The sequence below is a fragment of the Tachysurus fulvidraco genome, chromosome 11 (assembly GCF_022655615.1).
Source record: "Tachysurus fulvidraco isolate hzauxx_2018 chromosome 11, HZAU_PFXX_2.0, whole genome shotgun sequence".
NCBI classification, from domain to species: Eukaryota; Metazoa; Chordata; class Actinopteri; order Siluriformes; family Bagridae; genus Tachysurus; species Tachysurus fulvidraco.
In genome coordinates this window covers 19,077,571-19,098,102 of record NC_062528.1, presented here as the reverse complement: position 1 = coordinate 19,098,102, position 20,532 = coordinate 19,077,571, and the positions used below count along the sequence as shown (strand labels likewise).

The following is a 20,532-nucleotide window of genomic DNA, read 5'->3' as shown; positions in this document are numbered from 1 at the left end:
GAGATGTTTTTCTGAAAGATGTGCTGCAAAAACAAGACATCCCAAAACCACCATAGCCATGAGGAAGCGTGGTGGTGGCAGCATTGTCCTATGGAGTTGCTTCTGTTCAGCTGGGACTGTAGTCAAGATACTTTAAATACAAATATATTTTAGATGGCATCTGAACCTGATTTCTATTAGTCAGTTAATGATAAATTAAACTTTAACATTCCAGCATGGTAACAACCCAAACACCACACAAATCCAAGCCAACGGAAGAAAGCCTTCGGAAGATGATTTAAGGGGCAATGGTGGCTCAAGCGGTTAAGGCACTGGGTTGTTGATTGGGTGATTGGGTTTAAGCCTCAGTACTGCCAAGCTGCCACTGTTGGACCCTTGAGCAAGGCCCTTAACCCTTTCTGCTCTAGAGGTTCTGTATTATGGCTGACCCTGTGCTCTGACCCCAACCTCCAAAGTAGGTATATTTGAAGAAAGAATTTCACTTTGCTGTAATGTTTGTGACAAAAATAGAGGCTTATATCTTCTATAAAGTTCATTAACTATGTGTATAACAAGGAGATCTCCTCACAGGTTGATAGATCTGGACCATTTTTGTAAGGAAGAGTGACATCAAATTGACATAGCAAAATGCTAAATACTAAAACTTGTGTAACAAACAACAACATGCTTTAACACGGTATTAGTTTAGGGTTAACTACACTGGAAATCTGTGGGATTTAAAAAGTATATATATTTATAGTTTACATTAAACTATGATGTTTCTGAGCAATACTTGATTTTGTTGCTTATAATAAACTGAAATGAAATATGTTTCAAATGACTGATTGGAACTATAACTGTAGTATGAAATGTATTACATAATTTATTAAATAAATCTAATACATTTTAAATCTATTTTAGATTAAAGCATGTGGTAAAATAGTGCTGTGGTAATGTGTCTGTTACAAAAGTGTTGTGGGTTCAAATCTTAGCTCAGGTGTGAGATCAGTGTTTCATTTTAGTCAATAATTGTGTCATAATTTTGTTTATTGTTACTCACATGACATAAATTACTCATTATTCCACCAACACCCCACCACCTCCCCCCAAATCATTTGTACTTGTTTTTTCAACTAAAGTTAGTTGGTTGCTCTATCATGTTAAAAATATGGGAAATTTTCTGACATAATTTATCCTGTTTTCCTTCTTTTTTTTTGTTTTTTGTTTTGTTTTTTATGTTTAATGTATGTAAGCCTAATTCGGATGGTAAAAAAAAAACATTTCTGTACAACAAAAGCAGAACTAATAATAATAATAATAATAATAATAATAATAATAATAATAATAATAATGAAGCATGGAGGCTTTTCTTTAACAAAATCTTGCAAACTTTTATTGTTTAAAAGAAACAAATACAGAACATGAGCACCATTAAATCTTTGGTCATGCAGAAGTAAACCTCAACCCAACAAAATCTGGATTCATGTTCCATCTTAGTTTAAGGAGTTAACCGTGTACTCGGAAATGTTCTCTGAAACGGATCTGAACAAACCGAATGCTTCTTTTAAAAAAATAAAAAAAAAGTTAAACATACACAGATGGGAGTGAATTTTTAGTAAAAGTCTTTTCCAAATGTAACCCTTTACAAAATGAATACACACACACACACACACACACACACACACACACACACACACACACACACACACACACACACACACACACACACACGCACACACAAAAAAAAAAATCTAAAAATATGTACATACGGGGATATTGAAATTCTCTCTGGATTAACAAATAACAAATGATGAAAATAATTTCTTCGATTGAAAAGTATCTTATGAAAAAGGCCACTTTTTTCTTATGAAACAAATGATTCCCTTGAACCCCTGATTTCTTTTAAACATTTGAAGGGTTCAATTTGTTTTTCCCATCTCACTGAGTCTTAGGTTGGATAGTCATCCTGGTTCTCCTTCTGGGTACACCTGGAAAACACAGATGGAGGAAATGACATAAGCTCATTATTCATTTTGTGTGTATGTGTGTGTTTCAATCCTAAAACAGTATTTTGGTGACACTGATATTTAATTTGATTTATAGACTGTGTTCAGAAGTAGTCCGATATTTGTAAATAGTTTGACTGCAGTTTGGTTTTGCCGTCCATGAAAATGTCATTAAAACTGCTTTTGTATGGATTTGTAGTGCTGACATAACAGCGCTCACATGTCAGCATTGGGCGTTATGAAGGTGAAGTTTAATTATTTTTTTAAATTGTGGTCATTAATTTCTTCTCTTTTATTCTAACGTCTTTACAATTTTATTTTGCTTTCATTTCAATACCACGCCATACGGATATGATAGATAAAGACACTATACTGCTGCTGATTCCACTATGAAAACAACGCAGATATTTTAATTTTAGAACTTTTTCTACCGCTTATCCGAACTTCTCGGGTCACTGGGAGCCTGTGCCTATCTCAGGCGTCATCGGGCATCAAGGCAGGATACACCCTGGACGGAGTGCCAACTCATCGCAGGTCACACACACACTCTCGTTCACTCACACACTCACACACTACAGACAATTTTCCAGAGATGCCAATCAACCTACCATGCATGTCTTTGGACTGGGGGAGAAAACCGGAGTACCCGGAGGAAACCCCCGAGGCACGGGGAGAACATGCAAACTCCACACACACAAGGCGGAGGCGGGAATCGAACCCCCAACCCACCAAGCCACCGTGCCCCCAGACATGATTTTTATTATTAATATTTTTATTATGTTTATAAAGATGGGTAAATTCAACATTTTCAAACTTTCAGACCCTACGGATCTCTACTGTCTTTCAATCCAGGAAACAATATATCTAAAAGAATTACCTTGCACACGCTTTCCTGGCACTCGTCTTCCATCTGTAAATAAACAAATGCAATGTTATGTCTTGTCCCAAATGCCCTGAGGAAATTCTGTGGAAAATCAATGCAGTTTAGACGAACTAAAGAATCTCACCCTGAATGGTGTGGGTAAGTTTCTCAGCATCTGCAACATCCATAGTAATAAACTTTGTCTGAGGCCCTATATAGGAATAAATCAGAGTTGTTTAATATTAAGTAATAGATATAAGGTTTTGCAGGTTCACAAAGTTAACGGCATTGGGAGAGAAATATGAGAAAAATCTGAGGAAAGAACAGAAAAATCTTGGTACATGGCAACAGGAACCAAAAATAAAACAACACCTCAGGATTCCAATTCATAGGAAATGTAGTATTGATTAATTAAGATTAATGTTTCATTTTTACATTTACAGTAGCAGACACTCTTATCCAGAGTGACTTACATTGTCTTATTTCAGTTTATACACCTAAGCAATTGAGGGTTAAGGGCCTTGCTCAGGGGCCCTGCAATGGCAACTTGGTGGATCTGGGATTCGAACCGATGACCTTCCGATCAGCAGTCGAACACCTTAACCACTGAGCTACCACAAATCAAAACAAATTAAAATCAGAATTTCTTGAGGTAATGCCTATGAATTGTACACCAGATAGTGCTCAGAGGAGGAGGAGGATGAGGAGGAGTGCTGAAGAAAGAATAAAGAATGTTTAACCCTTTAAAGCCTCAGCTTATTGTTCACGGATTGACCTTAAAACATACAATTCGGTTAGGCTAATAATTCTTTAGTTACTGCAGTAAAACGAAGGAAAATATGTTGTTAGGAGATTTAGAATCGTAAATCTACACACTGGGATTTTAAGGGGTTGGTGGTAAAAGTTTATAAGAGGAAAACAGCAGAAAGTATTTTCTAGCTCTAGAGCCCCACTAAAAAGCATGCGTTAAAGAGGTTTCGCTCGGTACATCGCACTACCATTGTGCTCCATATCGGCAGTGCTGCTGAATAAGATCTCAGGACCTGTTGATGCAAAACATTTCAGCATGGTTAACTGCGTCAACGTTCCCAAAGCACACCAGAAGCGCTGAATATTAATGTAGCAAACATATAACAGAGTCTTGGGTTTTGGGTGGTTTAACTTGCTTAATTGTGGTTGACCAAAGTTAGATTTGTTCTTATTTGTGTTAAAATAGTTACACAAGAGCACATTAAGAAACTTTGGACCCTTGTGGGTTACGAAACTATGAATCTAGGTCAACTTTGTTCCATCGTAAGCTTATGTTTTACGCATTACCAAAGAGCCTAATTTATCAAGCTGGCTAAGTGTCTGTTAGTGATGAAAATCCAATTAGTTTACTAAAACATTTGTATCCTTGAAAAGCTCCTGGGTTTGTATGAATTTACAATCATTAAGATGAAATCTTATATTTGGCAATGAGTTTATAACATTGTTATAAACTGATTACTCTTTATATTACACATTTCAAGTGTAAATAATCCTCCATTCATCGATTGAGGTACTGTTTAATTCTGGACTGGGTAAAACATCCCAAATCGTGTATATAAATTAAGACTAATATGACTAGCCTGTCAGTTAGGACAGAAGTAATGGCACCTTAGAAAAAGAGTTTGTACTGTATGTGTGTCTATATGTTTGATATCTGACAAGCTGCATACATTGGCTGAGCTGCTTTTGGGGAGGATCCGGTCCATGCCACACTTATTTCACCATTTTGTCATTATCTCTGTGAACGTTTTTATGCAGATTTGTGGGTGGCGCTATATGTCAAACAGCTGTGGCATGAAACTCTTTGTAATTTACAAATAATGTATACATGTGAGTACAAAGATGAGCAAATCTCTGTAGCTCATGCAGTAATTTATATGAAGTAGATATAATGGTTCACCTTCAGCAACGTGGGTCACTTCGGTAAGAGAAGGCTCCCCTTCGATGAGTCTTGTAACCTTGGTGAAAGACGGGTCACCTTCGATGAGTCTTGTAACCTTGGTGAAAGACGGGTCACCTTCCACGACTCTTGTAACCTTGGTGAAAGACGGGTCACCTTCCACGACTCTTGTAACCTTGGTGAAAGACGGGTCACCTTCCAGGACTCTTGTAAATTTGGTGAAAGACGGGTCACCTTCGATGACCCTCGTAATCTTGGTCATGCTTGGATCTCCCTCGATGACTCTTGTCACCTTGGTAACGCTTGGTCCTCCCTCGATAACACGTGTAACTTTTGTAACAGACGGTTTCCCCTCAATGACTCTGGTCACTTTAGTGACTTCGGGAACTGCAAAGGAATTGGTGTAAGTGACAAAACAAGCGTACTTTACATTGTAAATGTATGCTTAAGTGATGATCTTCATTACCCATGACGATTCTCTCTGAAAAAGAATCAAAATAAAGCCTTTTGAGAAAACACTCATGATATGAACCAGGTATTTTATTTCAATGTGGTCTACTGATGGAATTGACTCATGAAGTGTAATAGAACTTACTCATGAATGTCAGAGGAATCTCCCTAAATCTGTAGCCTGCTACATACTGTGTAAAAGAAAAGGATATATTAAAGAGTAATCCATTTACATTTGAATAACATCTGTACCGTTTAGATATCATTAACATAAATAGTGGGATAAGACAGTGGTGTAATGTAATAACAACCTCACCTTATAAAGTCATAGTCATGCGCTTTCTTTATAATGCCATGTCCTACATGTTACTAGATGTATAGGAAGATGCAAACTTTCTACTGGACTTCTGCTTGTAATAAAGTTAACTGTAATGAGATTTGTTTGCCTTATTCATATATTCATTCATTTATTTTCTACCGCCTATCCGAACTTCTCGGGTCATGGGGAGCCAGTGCCTATCTCAGGCGTCATCGGGCTTTGAGGCAGGATACACCCTGGACGGAGTGCCAACCCATCACAGGGCACACACACTCTCATTCACCTACACACTCACACACTACGGATAATTTTCCAGAGATGCCAATCAACCTACCATGCATGTCTTTGGACCGGGGGAGGAAACCGGAGTACCCGGAGGAAACCCCCGAGGCACGGGGAGAACATGCAAACTCCACACACACAAGGCGGATGCGGGAATCGAACCCCCAACCCTGGAGGTGTGAGGCAAACATGCTAACCACTAAGCCACCGTGCCCCCCTGTTTGCATTATTTTTTTTGGAAATATTGTTTTGTAACAGTCATAACCAAAGCTGTAACTTTATGAGGACTTTTGTTTTAGTTTTTCAGTAATATAAGAAGTTCTCCTTTTATATAACTAACATTGAGAGATGTTTATTACAGTTACTCATGAGTGTTAACATAAACTGACATTCCAAAATATTAAAGCTTAGAAACAACGGATAAAAAACATACACTTGCCAATCTGTAACACATAGCTGTAGTGAAAGAGGAATGAAACCCTTCAGGACACGCTGTTATTGGAAATGAATCAACCTCAGGGTGATGAAAGTCAGGCCACACCAAACAGCACCACCCTATTTGCTCAAATGACTTCACCCATGGCAATAGCCTTATATAAGATTCCATGCATGGGTGCGTTAGATGTTTTTAGTTTTTTCCCTATAAATTTTGGTACCTTGATCTGAATGTACTTGATGAACCGTCTCAGCAGTGTGAGGAATTCCTGGCTTCCAACAGGAACATCTGTGCAAAGATTTTCAGATGAAATGAGGCTTAGTCAAGGTCTGGATGCTGCTGAAGGTCTCCTTTGTATTTAAATGCAGTTGTATGTAGTATGATGTAGTCTGGAGTGTATATTACTGTACATAGTGCACACCTTCAGGGTACAGAAGGCTATTGGTGACATGAATGACTCCGTTTAAAGCCATAAGATCAGAGTCGAGAACTTGCACAGAGTTCACCTTCATGCCATCTTTCCCCTGGAAGAAAATAAGCATATAATTAATGTAGTGTAATCATTTGTGCCATGTAAGAAACTTAAAAAAAGAAACTTACTTTTGTGTCAAGACATTTTCAACCAGATATCTTTACAAGTTCTTAAATATTTAAAAAGTTTCACTGTTTAAACTAGTACGCCATAGTAGGTGACGTCTTCAAAACGGTGTCCAAACTTTATATTCTCTCCTTTGAAACCCAACAGAGGGTAAAAAGCTTTACAATTAGAAACAGTAGTCTACTGTAGTATGCTGTGTGAAACAGTTTTGGCATGTAAGGTCAAGCAATTTTCACCCGCCCATAAAACATACAGACTTGTTCAACTTTTGAACCTCATTCATTTAAAATAAATCTATTCTTCAGTAAGGCCTGCGGATGTAATAACAGGTGATGCTTTAAAATGTTTGACACTGGATATAATAGGCCTGTAGCTGGACATGAAAAGCATAAAGCAGTGAGGAAGGGATTGTCAAGGCTTTTTAAACACTTACAGACAAGACTTTGAGGTTAGTGCCTTGAAGAGATTTTAGTAGATTAGTGACTCCGGACTCCAAGCCTCCACCGATGAAAATACCTTTGCTGAAGTGATAGAGCAGGATGGCTCTGAGGGCATTGGGATCACCTGATCACAAGAAAGAGAAGTGTTGAGTATGATAAATACACTAGTCCTGTAGTACCTCTATCCTGAGCATTTACTGGAAACCGATCAATTGAGAAAAGACATAGTGAAAAGAAGAGAACGTTTGATACTTGCTCTTCAGAATGTTGATATCTCTTTCAGTGAGTCCAGCAAGAGCCTCATCGCTTGGAGCAAACAGTGTGAATTCTCCCTCCTGCTTCAGCAAATCAGTCAGACCAGCCGCCTCCATCAGAGACAAAAAGATTCTGCAGCCATGGAAAACACCGATTCAAACAAAGGTCAATTCTCACAATATGTAAAATGCTTAACGATTGGGCCAATGAATTATATAATGTATATAATGTGTAGTGCATTGTAAATATGTCTAGTAGTACACTGTGTGTACTGACTATGTATGAGCACATTGCATCTTTTCCACATTTCAACTGGTACTCGGCATTTTGCACATTTTTTTAACCTGTTTGTAAATTGTTCTAATTTCTGTTTCTAACTACTGTATGTGAATGGTTCTGCAATTTCTGGAGCTCGCTCCCAAGAATTTCACTCACCATGGCACATGTGCTGTGGTGATGTGACAATAAAGGTGACTTGACTTGACTTGGCTTGATTAGATGGATGTTATTTGAAACATCCAGTTTTAAAATCATACAGTAGCCCCTAGTGTGACACGTTTGTAAAATCTCCTTGGGCTGAACATTTTCTAAAATATAATCCAGGAGGTGGAGCTTCCTGAAGTGACAGGCAACATGACTGATAGGGAAGTAAAGAAGGCTTGTTGTCACACATAAATTCATACGAAGCCTGAGGCACATCATATAGTAGGGATTTTGCTCTGAGCAGATATTTTACTGAAGCTGTCAAAATGTTAAAAGACTCTTCAAATATTTAAAAACAACAGCGAAAAAAAAAACTGACTGACATGAAACCCATCGGCTCTATTTTTTAAGATAGCAAAATGCTAAACATCATCTTGGATTTTCTGATGGATGAAAAAAAAAAACAGTCAAAGGATTTGTTCAAACCTGTTCATAAGAGATTTTTCTTCATTTTTATTATTTCTTACTATTTTAGAATTATGATAAAAACCCTGATGCTGTGAAATACAGTGGAATTATGTAGCGACCAGGAAAAATGATTAAACAAATCAATGATTTTTTTCCTATGGATTATGTCTCCTTCAAATGATTTCATGAGGCAAAGAAAATTATAGACTGGAATATGTTTCTAAATCACGAGGAAAGTTCAGCAAAACTAGTAATTCTGTGGCACATGGCCATTTTGTGTGTGTGTGTGTGTGTGTGTGTGTGTGTGTGTGTGTGTGTGTGTGTGTGTGTGTGTGTGTGTCAGTCATTCACTGTGTGATAAAACTCACCCTTTTCTAACAAGGCTGTTTTACCAGCAATAACTAAACTACATTACTAAATATTGCACTTTTGCCATAAACATAAATGTGATGTCACAAATGTCAAATACAGTCTCAGCAAAAATTGCAGCCCAAGTATTTCTCAAAACCTCATAAACCTACCAGAACCTAATTCTTAAATATGGGAATTGGAAAATGGAGATGCATTCTCATCCTTATTTTTCTCCTCCTTTGCATGGAAAATGATTTCATTTCTCCTTGGTGAGCATGATTTATTTGCTGTATCAGTGTGTACATCCATTATCCACTAGATTATCACTTTTTTCTCTCCCAATCTTTGTAATATACTTTAAAAAGAAATATTTTACACAGAAAATGCTGTATTTAAACTCTTTGTTTCCCTTTGTTTCAGTGTTTGCAAAATTCATTCATTCATTCTTTTACTACCGCTTAACCGAACTTCTCAGGTCAGGGGAAGCTTGTGCCTATCTCAGGCGTCATCGGGCATCGAGGCAGGATACACCCTGGACGGAGTGCCAACCCATCACAGGGCACACACACACTCTCATTCACTCACACACTCACACACTACGGACAATTTGCCAGAGATGCCAATCAACCTACCATGCATGTCTTTGGCCCGGGGAGGAAACCGGAGTACCCGGAGGAAACCCCCAAGGCACGGGGAGAACATGCAAACTCCACACACACAAGGCGGAGGCAGGAATCGAACCCCCAACCCTGGAGGTGTGAGGCAAACGTACTAACCACTAAGCCACCGTGTGCCCCTTGTTCGCAAAATTATTAGATTTAATTCTGATTTGCTTCGAAATCAGATTACTGTTAGTAACTCATTATGAACGCTTATGGAGTTCTAATTAAATAAAGCATGTCATCGAATGTCTGGTTCTCTTACCTGAAGCCTCCACGTTTAACCAGTATTTGGTACATGTTAGATTCAGCTGGTTTGAGCAGAATCTTCATGAGATGGAGAGCGCCGTTGTGTCCCTCTTTGCTTCCTCGGATCAGACAGGCGTTCTCAATGCACACAGCCTTTGAAGACAGAAGTTGAAAGTAAGTTGACTTGGAATAAGTAGGAATTTGTATGATTTTAACACAACCTTTAAATTTCACATCTATTAAAACAAAGCAAAAAAATGGATAAGGTGTTTAGTCATTTTTTCCCCCTGCTAAAGCACTGTGGTCGGTGTAGCTGTAGAGACCCACCGTGCGGTACACGAACACCCGGAGGAACTTTCCCCCCAGAGTCTCCAGACGCTGGCCATTAAACAGCTGACTCAACACAATCTTCTTCTTCAGGATGTGGTTCTCGAGAATGATTCTCAGGAGACTCTGGTCCGTGGACAAGACCTCGTCTATGGTAAACATCAGCAAGAAGAGGAATGGTGTTTTTTAGGAGGAGATATGTTTCACTGTACTGTGACACTCTTATAGGATCTACAGTATATGGTCTTCAGCAAAATTGTAATGATTATGGTTTGTAAAAAGTTTGAATCAGAATTAGTGACTAGACCTTATTTATTTATTTATTTATTTATTTATTTATTTATTTATTTATCTATTTATCTATTTATTCAATTAATTGATTAATTATTCAATCAATTACTTATTTATTCAATCAATTATTTGTAATTCAACAAATGGCTTTAAATGCGTATTATATTTGGCACTAATTCTTTAATTCTACAGTAATATTTATTTATTTGTTTTGCTTTATTTATTTATTTATTTATTTATTTATTTATTTATTTATTTATTTATTTATTTAGGCAATTTTTCACTGGTCTGAATTGAATTTACAGTAAAAAAAAATCATACTCCCCATAGTCCTTTCCTCTATTTGATCCAGAGTATCAACTCTTTGTTTGACTTTTAATTTCATTGGCTTAAACTGCAATAAAATTGTATTGGCTATTCTTCTACATTTACATGGATAGAGACAAATGTACTGTAATCAGCAAATATAGAGGACCAACCTATTAATAAATTCCCCCCTCTCCCTTTTTATTCTGTTTTCTCCCATTTTTCTTTCTTGGTTCTGCACATTCTCTGACAGCGTTTTCACTTATTGCTGCTTGGGGCATCATCCGTCTTAATTACGTGCTCCAAAAATGAGATAAATTGCCCTTTAAACATAAACAACAATGTGTCTACACCCTGCTAATCAGAAATATTGTACGTTTGTACAGAAGAGTGAAATGAAGCACATGGGTGTACTACTTGGGTGGTCGAACCCCCCAGGTTTATTCTGACGGAAGGACACTGTGTGATGATTCTTTAATATCTTACTATACACAAATAAAAATCTATTAAAGAGGAGATCACTATAAAGGTCCACTAAAACATTCATAAGGAAAAGTTCTATTTCTAACTATCTGGGTATTTCCTTGTTTATGGAAATAAGCTTTTTTGCCATGCAATAATTATTTTAACGATATCATGGAGCTTCTTTGGGATTCAGTGAAATGATGTGAATTAATTTCACATACTTGGCTATATAATGAGCAATAAATGTACGTTATGCTCTATCAGGCCATGTTTTGGCCATTTAATTGGACTGTACCATACATTCAATCTGAAATATTTTGGATACAGAGTCGATAGAAGGCAGATTTCATTACGTCTGCATCTAACAGCATCCTCACCCTTTACCATCATAAACATTCTTGGTAATGAAGCAATGGTTTTCCACATGCATGCAGAAACGAACATTTACTGTATGCACTTGCTGTTTCATGAGCGACAACAATAGGATTAAAAAATATTCATGCCAAGAATGAGACAGTAAGATTAAAGAGAACACTAAAGCAATAATTCAGTGAGAAAAGACAGAGTACATGTTCACATTCTGCCAAAAGTCACCGTGGTGTCAGGAATTCATTTTGAGTAACGTACCACTGAAGGCTGCGTTGAGGGGAGCCAGAAGCGTGTACTCGGCCTGCGGTCTCATGGCCGCTGCCAGACCCAGTTCGGACACCATATCACCGAACGTAGACTGTGACTGGTCAATCAGCTCCATCACCTGCTTAGCTTGTAGGAGAAAGTGCCAACTGGGATGTTTAGAACGGAGTTCATGATGCATTCTCAGCGTGTTCTAGTTTGTTATTTAAATATTTGAATAGAATTAAATATATAAGATGCAGCTAACCTGAGTCTGGCATGAGCACCTGATCAATCAGGTGGATAACTCCATTACTGGTGACAATGTCCTTCTTGAGCACCATCTTGACACCATTAACGGTGAGACTGTCTCCATCGCAGCCAATTTCGATGTTGCTGCCCTCCACGGTCTCATATGAGGTGCCACTCATGATAGCTTCTGAGCACTGGACCGAGTCCAAGAGGTGGTAATTGAACAGGGCTATGAAAGAGCATGAAAATGTATTTGAGGACACTTTTAATAGCTTTATTAGTGAAGTAAAAACTATTATTTTGCAATTGCTGTGAAACAATAAATGGATATCGGCGATGTAACCGAATGTAGATGATATCCAGAGCATGAACAGATAATGTGTACTAAACAGATGCAAATAAAAATATGAATAGTTTGGCAGAAAGGTTCTCGGGACATCTGGTTGAGACTAGGATTATGATGATTGAGAGATTTCTTTCTTACACGGGGTCACAAAGGAGCAGACCCATTTCTCATTCATGTATATATTTGAGCCAAAACATAAACTTGAATGGTGTAGCTGAGGTTGACGAACTCTGGGACACACACCATGAGTTTTGTCTTTACTGTGGTTTTTAGTGTTTCGAAAGAAAGTCGATAGTGATTGAGGTCATGCATACTTAAAACAAAACAAAACACTTGAAGATTAGGCCAGATATGTATGTGGAACAGAAAACTGATACAGAAAGCGACGGTTTGTTACACCCACAACTGACCATCGAGTTTTGTTTGGTCATTTGAGGTTAAATACAGAATGTAACATCATGTTCGTAGAAGTTTTTTCCTTGGAATTTTCTCTCTTCTGTAATATTTTCTTTTTAAAAAACCCACCGTAACTCACTATGATCTAATTCGTATCTCCTCCAGGTAGCAAATGCACCAAATAATGAACCCGAGTCTCCGTTGGAGCCCTGAAACCCTTGATAGGAGGCCTGTTGAAAACTCTGCACCATTCCCCTTCAAGTAGGGAACACTTTCAAATGGCTGTCAAATGACAGATGAGGGAATAATTAAAATGCACAAATCAAGACACTGTCAAGTTATAATGGATAGTAAAACCCAGCAGCTGTTTCCAGCTTCACTGCACTTGGCATTGTACAGAAAATGCTTTGCCTACTTTGCATCTTTAAAGGCCTACAGTTTACGTTGGAGCTACAGTATGTTGGAGTGAGAAGCATGCACCATTTGGGCCATGAACATTTTTTTGGACAGTCGCTTCATTGCATGGGCAATACATTAAGAGATTTGTATGTCAAGTGAGAATTTTTCTTTTTGACATGATGAACAGCTAAAGAAATAGTTCTTTTGTCCAATGCTAATAAGTAGCAAAAATATGACCTAATTTCTCACCAATGTGCTTAGAGTAAAACAATAAGTTAATCTTATTGTCAGTGCAGACTTAAATGTGGTTTTGCTGCTGTTCACCAAATGTAGAGGAATCCCCACAGCACAAAACAGGCCAGTGTCACCATCTGGTTCGAATGAGGATGAAGAAGATTGATGTAAAATCAGCACTCTTGGTTCACTCAAATAAAAAAACATGCCTCGTGGGAGTCATTGCATTGTTTTCCTTCGACTTGCACTTCATTAAATGCATTTGGTCTTTTGCGCTCCAAGCTTTGCTTGGGTGAAAAGGCTTTTAATGTAAAAATGTAAAAATTCTCTGAAACTACATAGATCACCAATTTACCTTTGAGGGCACCTTTGTTACCCATAAGTCTATCCAATACTTCTTTGTCCAGCTTAGAAAAGGCATCGTTGGTGGGAGCAAACAGAGTGAAGTGGCCAGGCTTGCCCAACATCTCAAACAGACCAGCATTAGTAGCTACAGTCTGAAACACAAATAAAATTTACTCCAGCTTATTCCATGAGGTGAAAACATATAAAGTTCTAAACATTATAATACAATTTCTGTTGAAATGGTTCGTCAGTGGTTCTTTGGATAGTCACTGATTTAAGCTTTCTAAATAAGAGCTCCTTGGAACCAAAATGGGAGATCGATCAATCCATCCAAAGAACTTTAATCTTGTAAGACTTTATATACTGTAGATGTTTCTGCTAACTGTAATGCACTGTAAAGCAGTCACTTACATTCAGAGAAGACAGATCATCCTCAATATCCAGCACATCCTGAATGGTGTTGCCCACAGCAGTGATAACACGATCAATGACATGCACCACTCCGTTGGTGGCCACCTGGTTCCCATGAATGATCCGAGCACAGTTGACAGTAACCACCTGTACAAGAGAGGAGGATTAAAGCACATCATACCTCAAATACACTTAACAAATTGATCATATACTTAAAATCTTTTAAAGAACTTTGTAAAACACCTACACCATTGGAATAGTGGTTGATGTAGAGAGTAAGGTCATTGTACATAGACTTGATCTTGAGTCCATTCTTCAGGTCTTTGGTGAGAAGGCGCTTGTTAGCCATATGGTAGTGAAGAGCATTGTACAGCTCGATGTTGACATTGCTCACCAAAGCACCTCTTATTTCCTGGGAGTCCAAACAGTAATCATTGTTAAGAAAGCACAGTCATGATCATTTATATTTAACCTAACAACCTAACAAATTGGGACATTTTATGATTCATTCATTCATTTTCCAACCCATATCCGAACTTCTCGCCGTCATCGGGCATCGAGGCAGGATACACCCTGGACTGAGTGCCAACCCATCACAGGGCACACACACACTCTCATTCACTCACACACTACGGACAATTTTCCAGAGATGCCAATCAACCTACCATGCATGTTTTTGGACCGCCGGAGGAAACCGGAGTACCCGGAGGAAACCCCTGAGGCACGGGGAAAACATGCAAACTCCACACACACAAGGCGGAGGTGGGAATCGAACCCCCAACCCTGGAGCTGTGAGGCAAACGTGCTAACCACTAAGCCACCGTGCCCCCACATTTTATGATTTTTATTCAAAACTGATAACTGAAGGAACCAGACACTAGTTTTTGCCAACTGGATCTCATCCATGTAAGAGACAACTTTAACAAAAATACCATGATTTAACTGCTAGGATGATTTGCCTTCTTTAAAATATCATTTATGTGAATTTGCTTGTAGTTTTAAACAGGAGTGAGTAAATAGATAAATACAGTATAATGGTAATACCGCATCTAAAAGATCCCAAGCTTCGTTACTGGGGGCAAAGAAGGTGTAAGATCCTGGTCCTTCAATCTCCTCCTTTAGTTTGGACAAGGCCGAGTACTGCTGCGTGGTGACTGCATTCACGAGACCGAGGGTCTCATACACATTGTCAATGGGAGCAACTGTAGAGGAAAATAGATGTATATTCATTACAACACATTTTCACAATTGCAATTCTTATGTTTTTCCAGTAAATAATGAAATCTTTGATTGTTCATAATATCAGTAGCTCACACTCGATAAAGTTTATAAAACAGTTGTAAGAAAATAAGCATGACATGGATGGGACATTTTTCCATTGGAAATTTACAGCATAATCCCAAAGCGATTTATTTCTCTTACACCATAGAAATTTGTCAGTGACGGTTTATTGAAAAATAACCCGTTACACCTTTCAACCATTTACAGTTACATTTAAGGAGAGTTAGTTTGTGTTATTTCTTGTATTATAGCCGCTATAAACAATCATTCCCTTACCACCATTTCTTTTTTTTTACACTGTTGGGGGAAAAAAAGCACCAGAAAGACCTGAAGATGGCCTTTCCCTTGCATCCCTTCCCTTTATATTACTTGGGGTAGACACCCTACTGTCCTTCCTCACAGAAATCTTTAATTATATATATTTCTTTGTTAAACAACACATTTTAGTCTAAAGAAATGACAACGTCATAACAAATGCATTCGTATAAACCTATGAACCTTTGAATCACATCTAGCACTACTGACATTGGAAATAATCAACACTTTCTGACCAATCAGATTGGTATCATCTGAATCATCACAGAGGTTAAAGAGGTTGTGTGGATAAATACTCACCAGCAGGACAGCCATTAACACCGTCCAGCCTCATGTATCCTGGACAGCACTCATAGACAACAGTACTACAAAAGAAGAAAAAAGGACCTCCGTCCTTAAAACAACACGCATCATATAACGGCAAAAAGCCCTGAAATGTAACCCCACTGCAATGCAGACTCTTATAAACTAGCTGAATAAGCATTATGGATGCTTTGTTCCTGAATATTCTGCACGTCAATCACCGACTCTATGTAATTGTATAAATATGACTTTTGGCTCTGTGGTTTGAGAAATTGTGCCACACTATCATTATATTCCTGCACAATTTTCTTTGGAGCAAAGTGCTTAACCCACTCTAGGATTTTAGACCATGTGGTTAGGTATTTATTTATTTATTTATTTATTTTTTGCTGTCACAGTTGAATATTCAGATTCTAACCCTAACCCTAACCCTAACCCTAACCAGAGGGAACATTAGATTGGAAATCAAATTGCTCTGTAAAATGCCAGGAAACTGGGAAAAAATATATCAATAAATTAAGATAACATATGACAAATAGCTTTTAAAAAATAGTCTTTTTATTTAATAAAATATAAAAATAGATGTGGAGAAACCAGAAAGCACAAACTCCATTAAAGGTAATGGAAAAGTTACTGCTTCTTTTAAACAAATTATACATGTTACTTATAATTAAATTGTTAAAAGCATGGTTCATAATGATCTTTTTTTTTTTTTAAATTAGCATTAGATTGTGTGGAGCGTCCGGTATACAAGTCCCTGGTAATGACTTGTGGGTTAGGAAATGTTCACGTCGCAGAATAAGCGATTTATATATAAATATAAAGTTAGAACAAAATGATTCCCTACCTCTGGACTCAAGAGGAATGGTTTAGCATATGGTAGATGGATTTAGGTTAATTCTCTGATAGGGAATAATAGTGTGTGTGTGTGTGTGTGTGTGTGTGTGTGTGTGTGTGTGTGTGTGTGTGTGTGTGTGTGTGAGGGCTAGAAGGCTGCAGTTCTGGAAATCCCCCACATCTATAAATGATTCCATATGCTTCCTCAGCCTGGCTGTTGGTTCACCTGGCTAGACGAAAGCATACAAAAGAACTTGGAGAAAGCTCCATTGATGCCTTATGTCTAAGAGACAAAGTGAGTGGAAACTAAACAACGCTTTCGACACGAACACCAATATTGGGTTGAGAAGAAATTAGTTCAAAGAGGAACCAGAGTCAGCAGACGGGAATTGGGCAAGTTTTTTTTTTTTTTTTGTGTCTTCAAACAAGAGCTCTAAGTTCATGGCAGAGTTTCAGCCTTCACTGTGGCAAGAGCTTTAATGCACAGTGTTCAGGGAGGAAGGAAAGTGGCCCAGTGATGAGATCACTGCAGTATCTGTTACACTCTCAGGCTACCAGCCAAAAGAAAACAAGATTGTCTCAAACATCTCTCCCATGCAGGGAGGAAGGCCTGACTCTGTTGTTTTGGTAACCTGTTGGAATCTTGCCACAGATACAGTTAAGAGTTTCCTAATGTATTTTATTAGATTTTTTTTCTTCAGCAATGAAAGCTGTGGTTTCATTCATTCATTTAATTATGGAAATTATTAAAGTGAAATATTCTAAGCACATGTCAAAATATTTAGGACAGGACCGAATGCAGATGGTTTGTGCATTTATTCTTGGTTCACTGGAAACCCACACTATAATCTAAAGCTAGTTGTGTGAACTATTTAATTAGTGTAGGAAATTGCTCTCTATTAGGATGACTGGTGTCTACTGAAGTAAACATTTGAATGTACAGAAAGCTTTGAAAAACCTCCAGTTTTTTATTTTTACCAACTAAGAATCATTATTATTCATTATATATATTCATCATTATTCAAGAGTTGTTTTTTTTTATTTTATGAACTAAAGAACCTTTAAGGATTCCACTGTTTTGGTACCTTAGTGTTTACAAGCCCTGCTAATACCCTTTAACCCTCACAAAGAGTTCTTTAAAGAGTTAATGGATCTTACTTTATATTTATATTAAGTAATTCTACTTTTTTCCCCAAAGAGAACCCCTGCATTATAGGATTCTACTTCATACTTTCTACTTCATGACTCAATATATTTAAGAATGGATGAAACTAAACTACAGAAACTAAAGCAGGATGTCTGCACTATTGGCCAGTGTTCATTCAGCTCTAGATGATTTCTGCACATAAGGAGAATATTCATGATCGTCTCACGGACACTGTTTGCGGTTATTTCCACTGTTAAGACAAGAGCTGCTGACTCTACAGAAAAAGATCGGCATGGAAGCTGAAGAACATCTGAAGCTGATGAGATCTTCTGGTCTGGCTGAGCTCCATGTTTTAAGAGAGGCGCCAAGGCAAGTCCAATAGCACCGAGGGAGCCGGAATCCTGGTTCTTTGTGGTCAGTTTGCTTCATAGCACGTGAGGCTGACTCTATTTCAGTAACCCATAGCCAACCCCCAGACACCCACCCCTCCCCCCTCTCTTTTGAGCCATGGAAAAAGAAATGGAAACCAGAAGCATTACAGACTCAATGTGACCCAGTATTTGTGGACCAAAATCCAGAATCAATCAAAAAGTCATGATGACTGCAACTTCGATTTGCAATAATAGACTAGAATTTGTGTTTCATTTGCATCTCTCTGGTGCAGTTTTTGAGAAAACGGCTCACTCAGCTGTACCAGAGACATTTCCCAAGCACCTACCCTGTGATCCGAAGTCAAAGCTATGGTTAGATTCACATCTAGGGACCAGATGTGTGTTTTGCCTGTGGGCGGGAATTTAAGGTGAGCTGTTTGAACCTAGCCCCGGTGCTCCAAGCCAGGCTTGTGGTTTGTTTTAATCATTAGCAACATGTTCTGTTCTCATTCCTCTCTACTTTATACTAATTAAGACTTACTGTACTTGTACATTACTGATAACATTGCACATTGTCTAAAAACGGACTGTTGAATTCTCTCACTCGATATTCCACAGGTCATTAAGAGTAAGTCATGAGAGAGCTTGAGTCACAAGCTTTTTATTGCAGTATGAAAACAACTGGTCTGCTGCAACCTTTTACCTTTAACCCCCGGTATGTCCCGGCAGACATATTTAACAGGCCGACGGAGTTATGAAATGTTCCACTTACGCTTTCTTCCCACAGATGGTTCCTTGGTACCAATTACGGCAAGTACTAAAGTACTTCTTCTTGGTTCCCAACACATGCTGGAGTGCGCACACGTTCGGCCTGAGCATAAACACCAAGGGAAAGATCAAATATCGAGTCAAACCTCTATAATGATAGATGATGTCATGTTTTATCTTGATATGATACAATACAGTATTGAAATGATATGTTTATAAATCACAAGCGAATTTGGGACATTGATAACCTGCATCATGAAACAGTATCATTAGAAATGAGCATTTCTTTCTGTAATATCTACAGTAAACCACATAATACGTGAAGAAAAAAGTGAAAAATTAAATGTTTTTCTTTTATCATTTCTGCACTTTTTTTCTACCATAAAACAAATATAAATAGCTTCTTTCCTTGAAATCTTTCAACTACTCTTTTGTGAGAATCACTGCATATATACTATTAATGATGCACTAAAAAAAAGAAGATAAAAAATTAAAATCATCATAATCAGAATTCTTACCCTTGCTTCTTTGCCCTTATGCGGCTGTGGCTCACTATTTTATCATAAGCTGAGGAATCTACCTGGTCAAAGGTAGAAAGCGCAAAGAGTGCAAAGGCAGCTGCAAATATGAGCTTCATCCTGACACCTCCTTTAGACGGAGCTCAGAGAAAGAAGTGGCCTCAGCTAGGAGATGAGAAGCTTATATAGTCTGGCTCCGATTGACTCCACCAGCCTCCCCTGTTCTCCAGAGAGCCTTTTGGAGCTCCTGCTCACCTATGTGTTTATAATATGTCATGCCCTGAGGAGAGGGCTGACAAGAATGAACACAGGCATGGAGGTTGTCACAGTTTTCATGTGATTTACCCAAAAACTTTGTGCCTTCAGAAAATGTTTTTTTTTTTTTAATTCATTTCAATTTTAAAAACCTATTTTAAATGAACTGTGAATCAAAATTAGTTTCAAATAGACTAAAAAAAAACTTTCTGCTCTATTTGCTTCAAGGATTTGTCAGTATTTTTCCTTTATGTTTGAGTTCATTGAAAATGCTCGGTCGGAATTAAAGAAGTCATTCCAATAAACGCAAATGGATATTCATAATAACATATTACAAACTATTTGTGATCCATCAATCTTTTTATGGCCACTGCAGAACTGTTTCTCTCCATCTGCACAGTTGCTTTCATGCTCTTTCATTTTTGCCAGGAAAATAAATGACATTTTTTTCCCCCCAGAGAAAATCTGTACTTTTGGCACTGTGTTGAAACGCTGCAGATTTAGAGCAGAAACAGGAGTGTGTCTGACTCCTGTAAGTGCAAAGCTGCGGAGGTTAAGAAGAAATCCTTGCATATGATAAAAATCTGCTTAGCAGATGTTAACATGTGATGAGGAGCTTGAGATGGCCTCGAATCCTGAGAAGCGT

At 38.0% G+C, this 20,532-nt stretch overlaps 1 protein-coding gene across 2 annotated transcripts; it reads right to left on the bottom strand.

The window, feature by feature from the left end:
- Positions 1–1,349: 1,349 nt before the first annotated feature.
- Positions 1,350–19,852, bottom strand: postnb (periostin, osteoblast specific factor b). 2 transcript variants are annotated; one of them, XM_027160627.2, is made up of 22 exons: positions 19,632–19,852; positions 19,118–19,216; positions 15,988–16,052; positions 15,136–15,293; positions 14,339–14,503; positions 14,092–14,238; positions 13,691–13,832; positions 11,977–12,189; positions 11,724–11,858; positions 10,035–10,183; positions 9,724–9,860; positions 7,559–7,689; positions 7,296–7,426; positions 6,686–6,788; positions 6,485–6,552; positions 5,373–5,418; positions 5,244–5,258; positions 4,778–5,164; positions 3,846–3,890; positions 2,993–3,058; positions 2,863–2,895; positions 1,350–1,967 (listed from the first exon to the last, which is right to left on the bottom strand). In XM_027160627.2, exons 1-22 carry the CDS (start codon positions 19,748–19,750, stop codon positions 1,918–1,920), a joined length of 2,604 nt encoding a protein of 867 aa, XP_027016428.1. In that variant the 5' UTR covers positions 19,751–19,852; the 3' UTR covers positions 1,350–1,917. The 2 variants fall into 2 exon arrangements, with proteins under 2 accessions (XP_027016428.1, XP_027016429.1); XM_027160628.2 differs by lacking the exon at positions 3,846–3,890 and having other exon boundaries at positions 19,632–19,850.
- Between the last annotated feature and the right edge of the window lie 680 nt (positions 19,853–20,532).

Bases quoted from the DNA above. Each gene is read 5' to 3' on its own strand.
- postnb (XM_027160627.2), bottom strand. From the start codon at position 19,750: ATGAAGCTCATATTTGCAGCTGCCTTTGCACTCTTTGCGCTTTCTACC. The intron at 9,861-10,034 runs GTGGGTCTCTAC...CTGTCTTCAAAG, and splicing joins GGGTGTTCGTGTACCGCACG to GCTGTGTGCATTGAGAACGC. The intron at 2,896-2,992 runs GTGAGATTCTTT...GTTTATTTACAG, and splicing joins ACTTACCCACACCATTCAGG to ATGGAAGACGAGTGCCAGGA.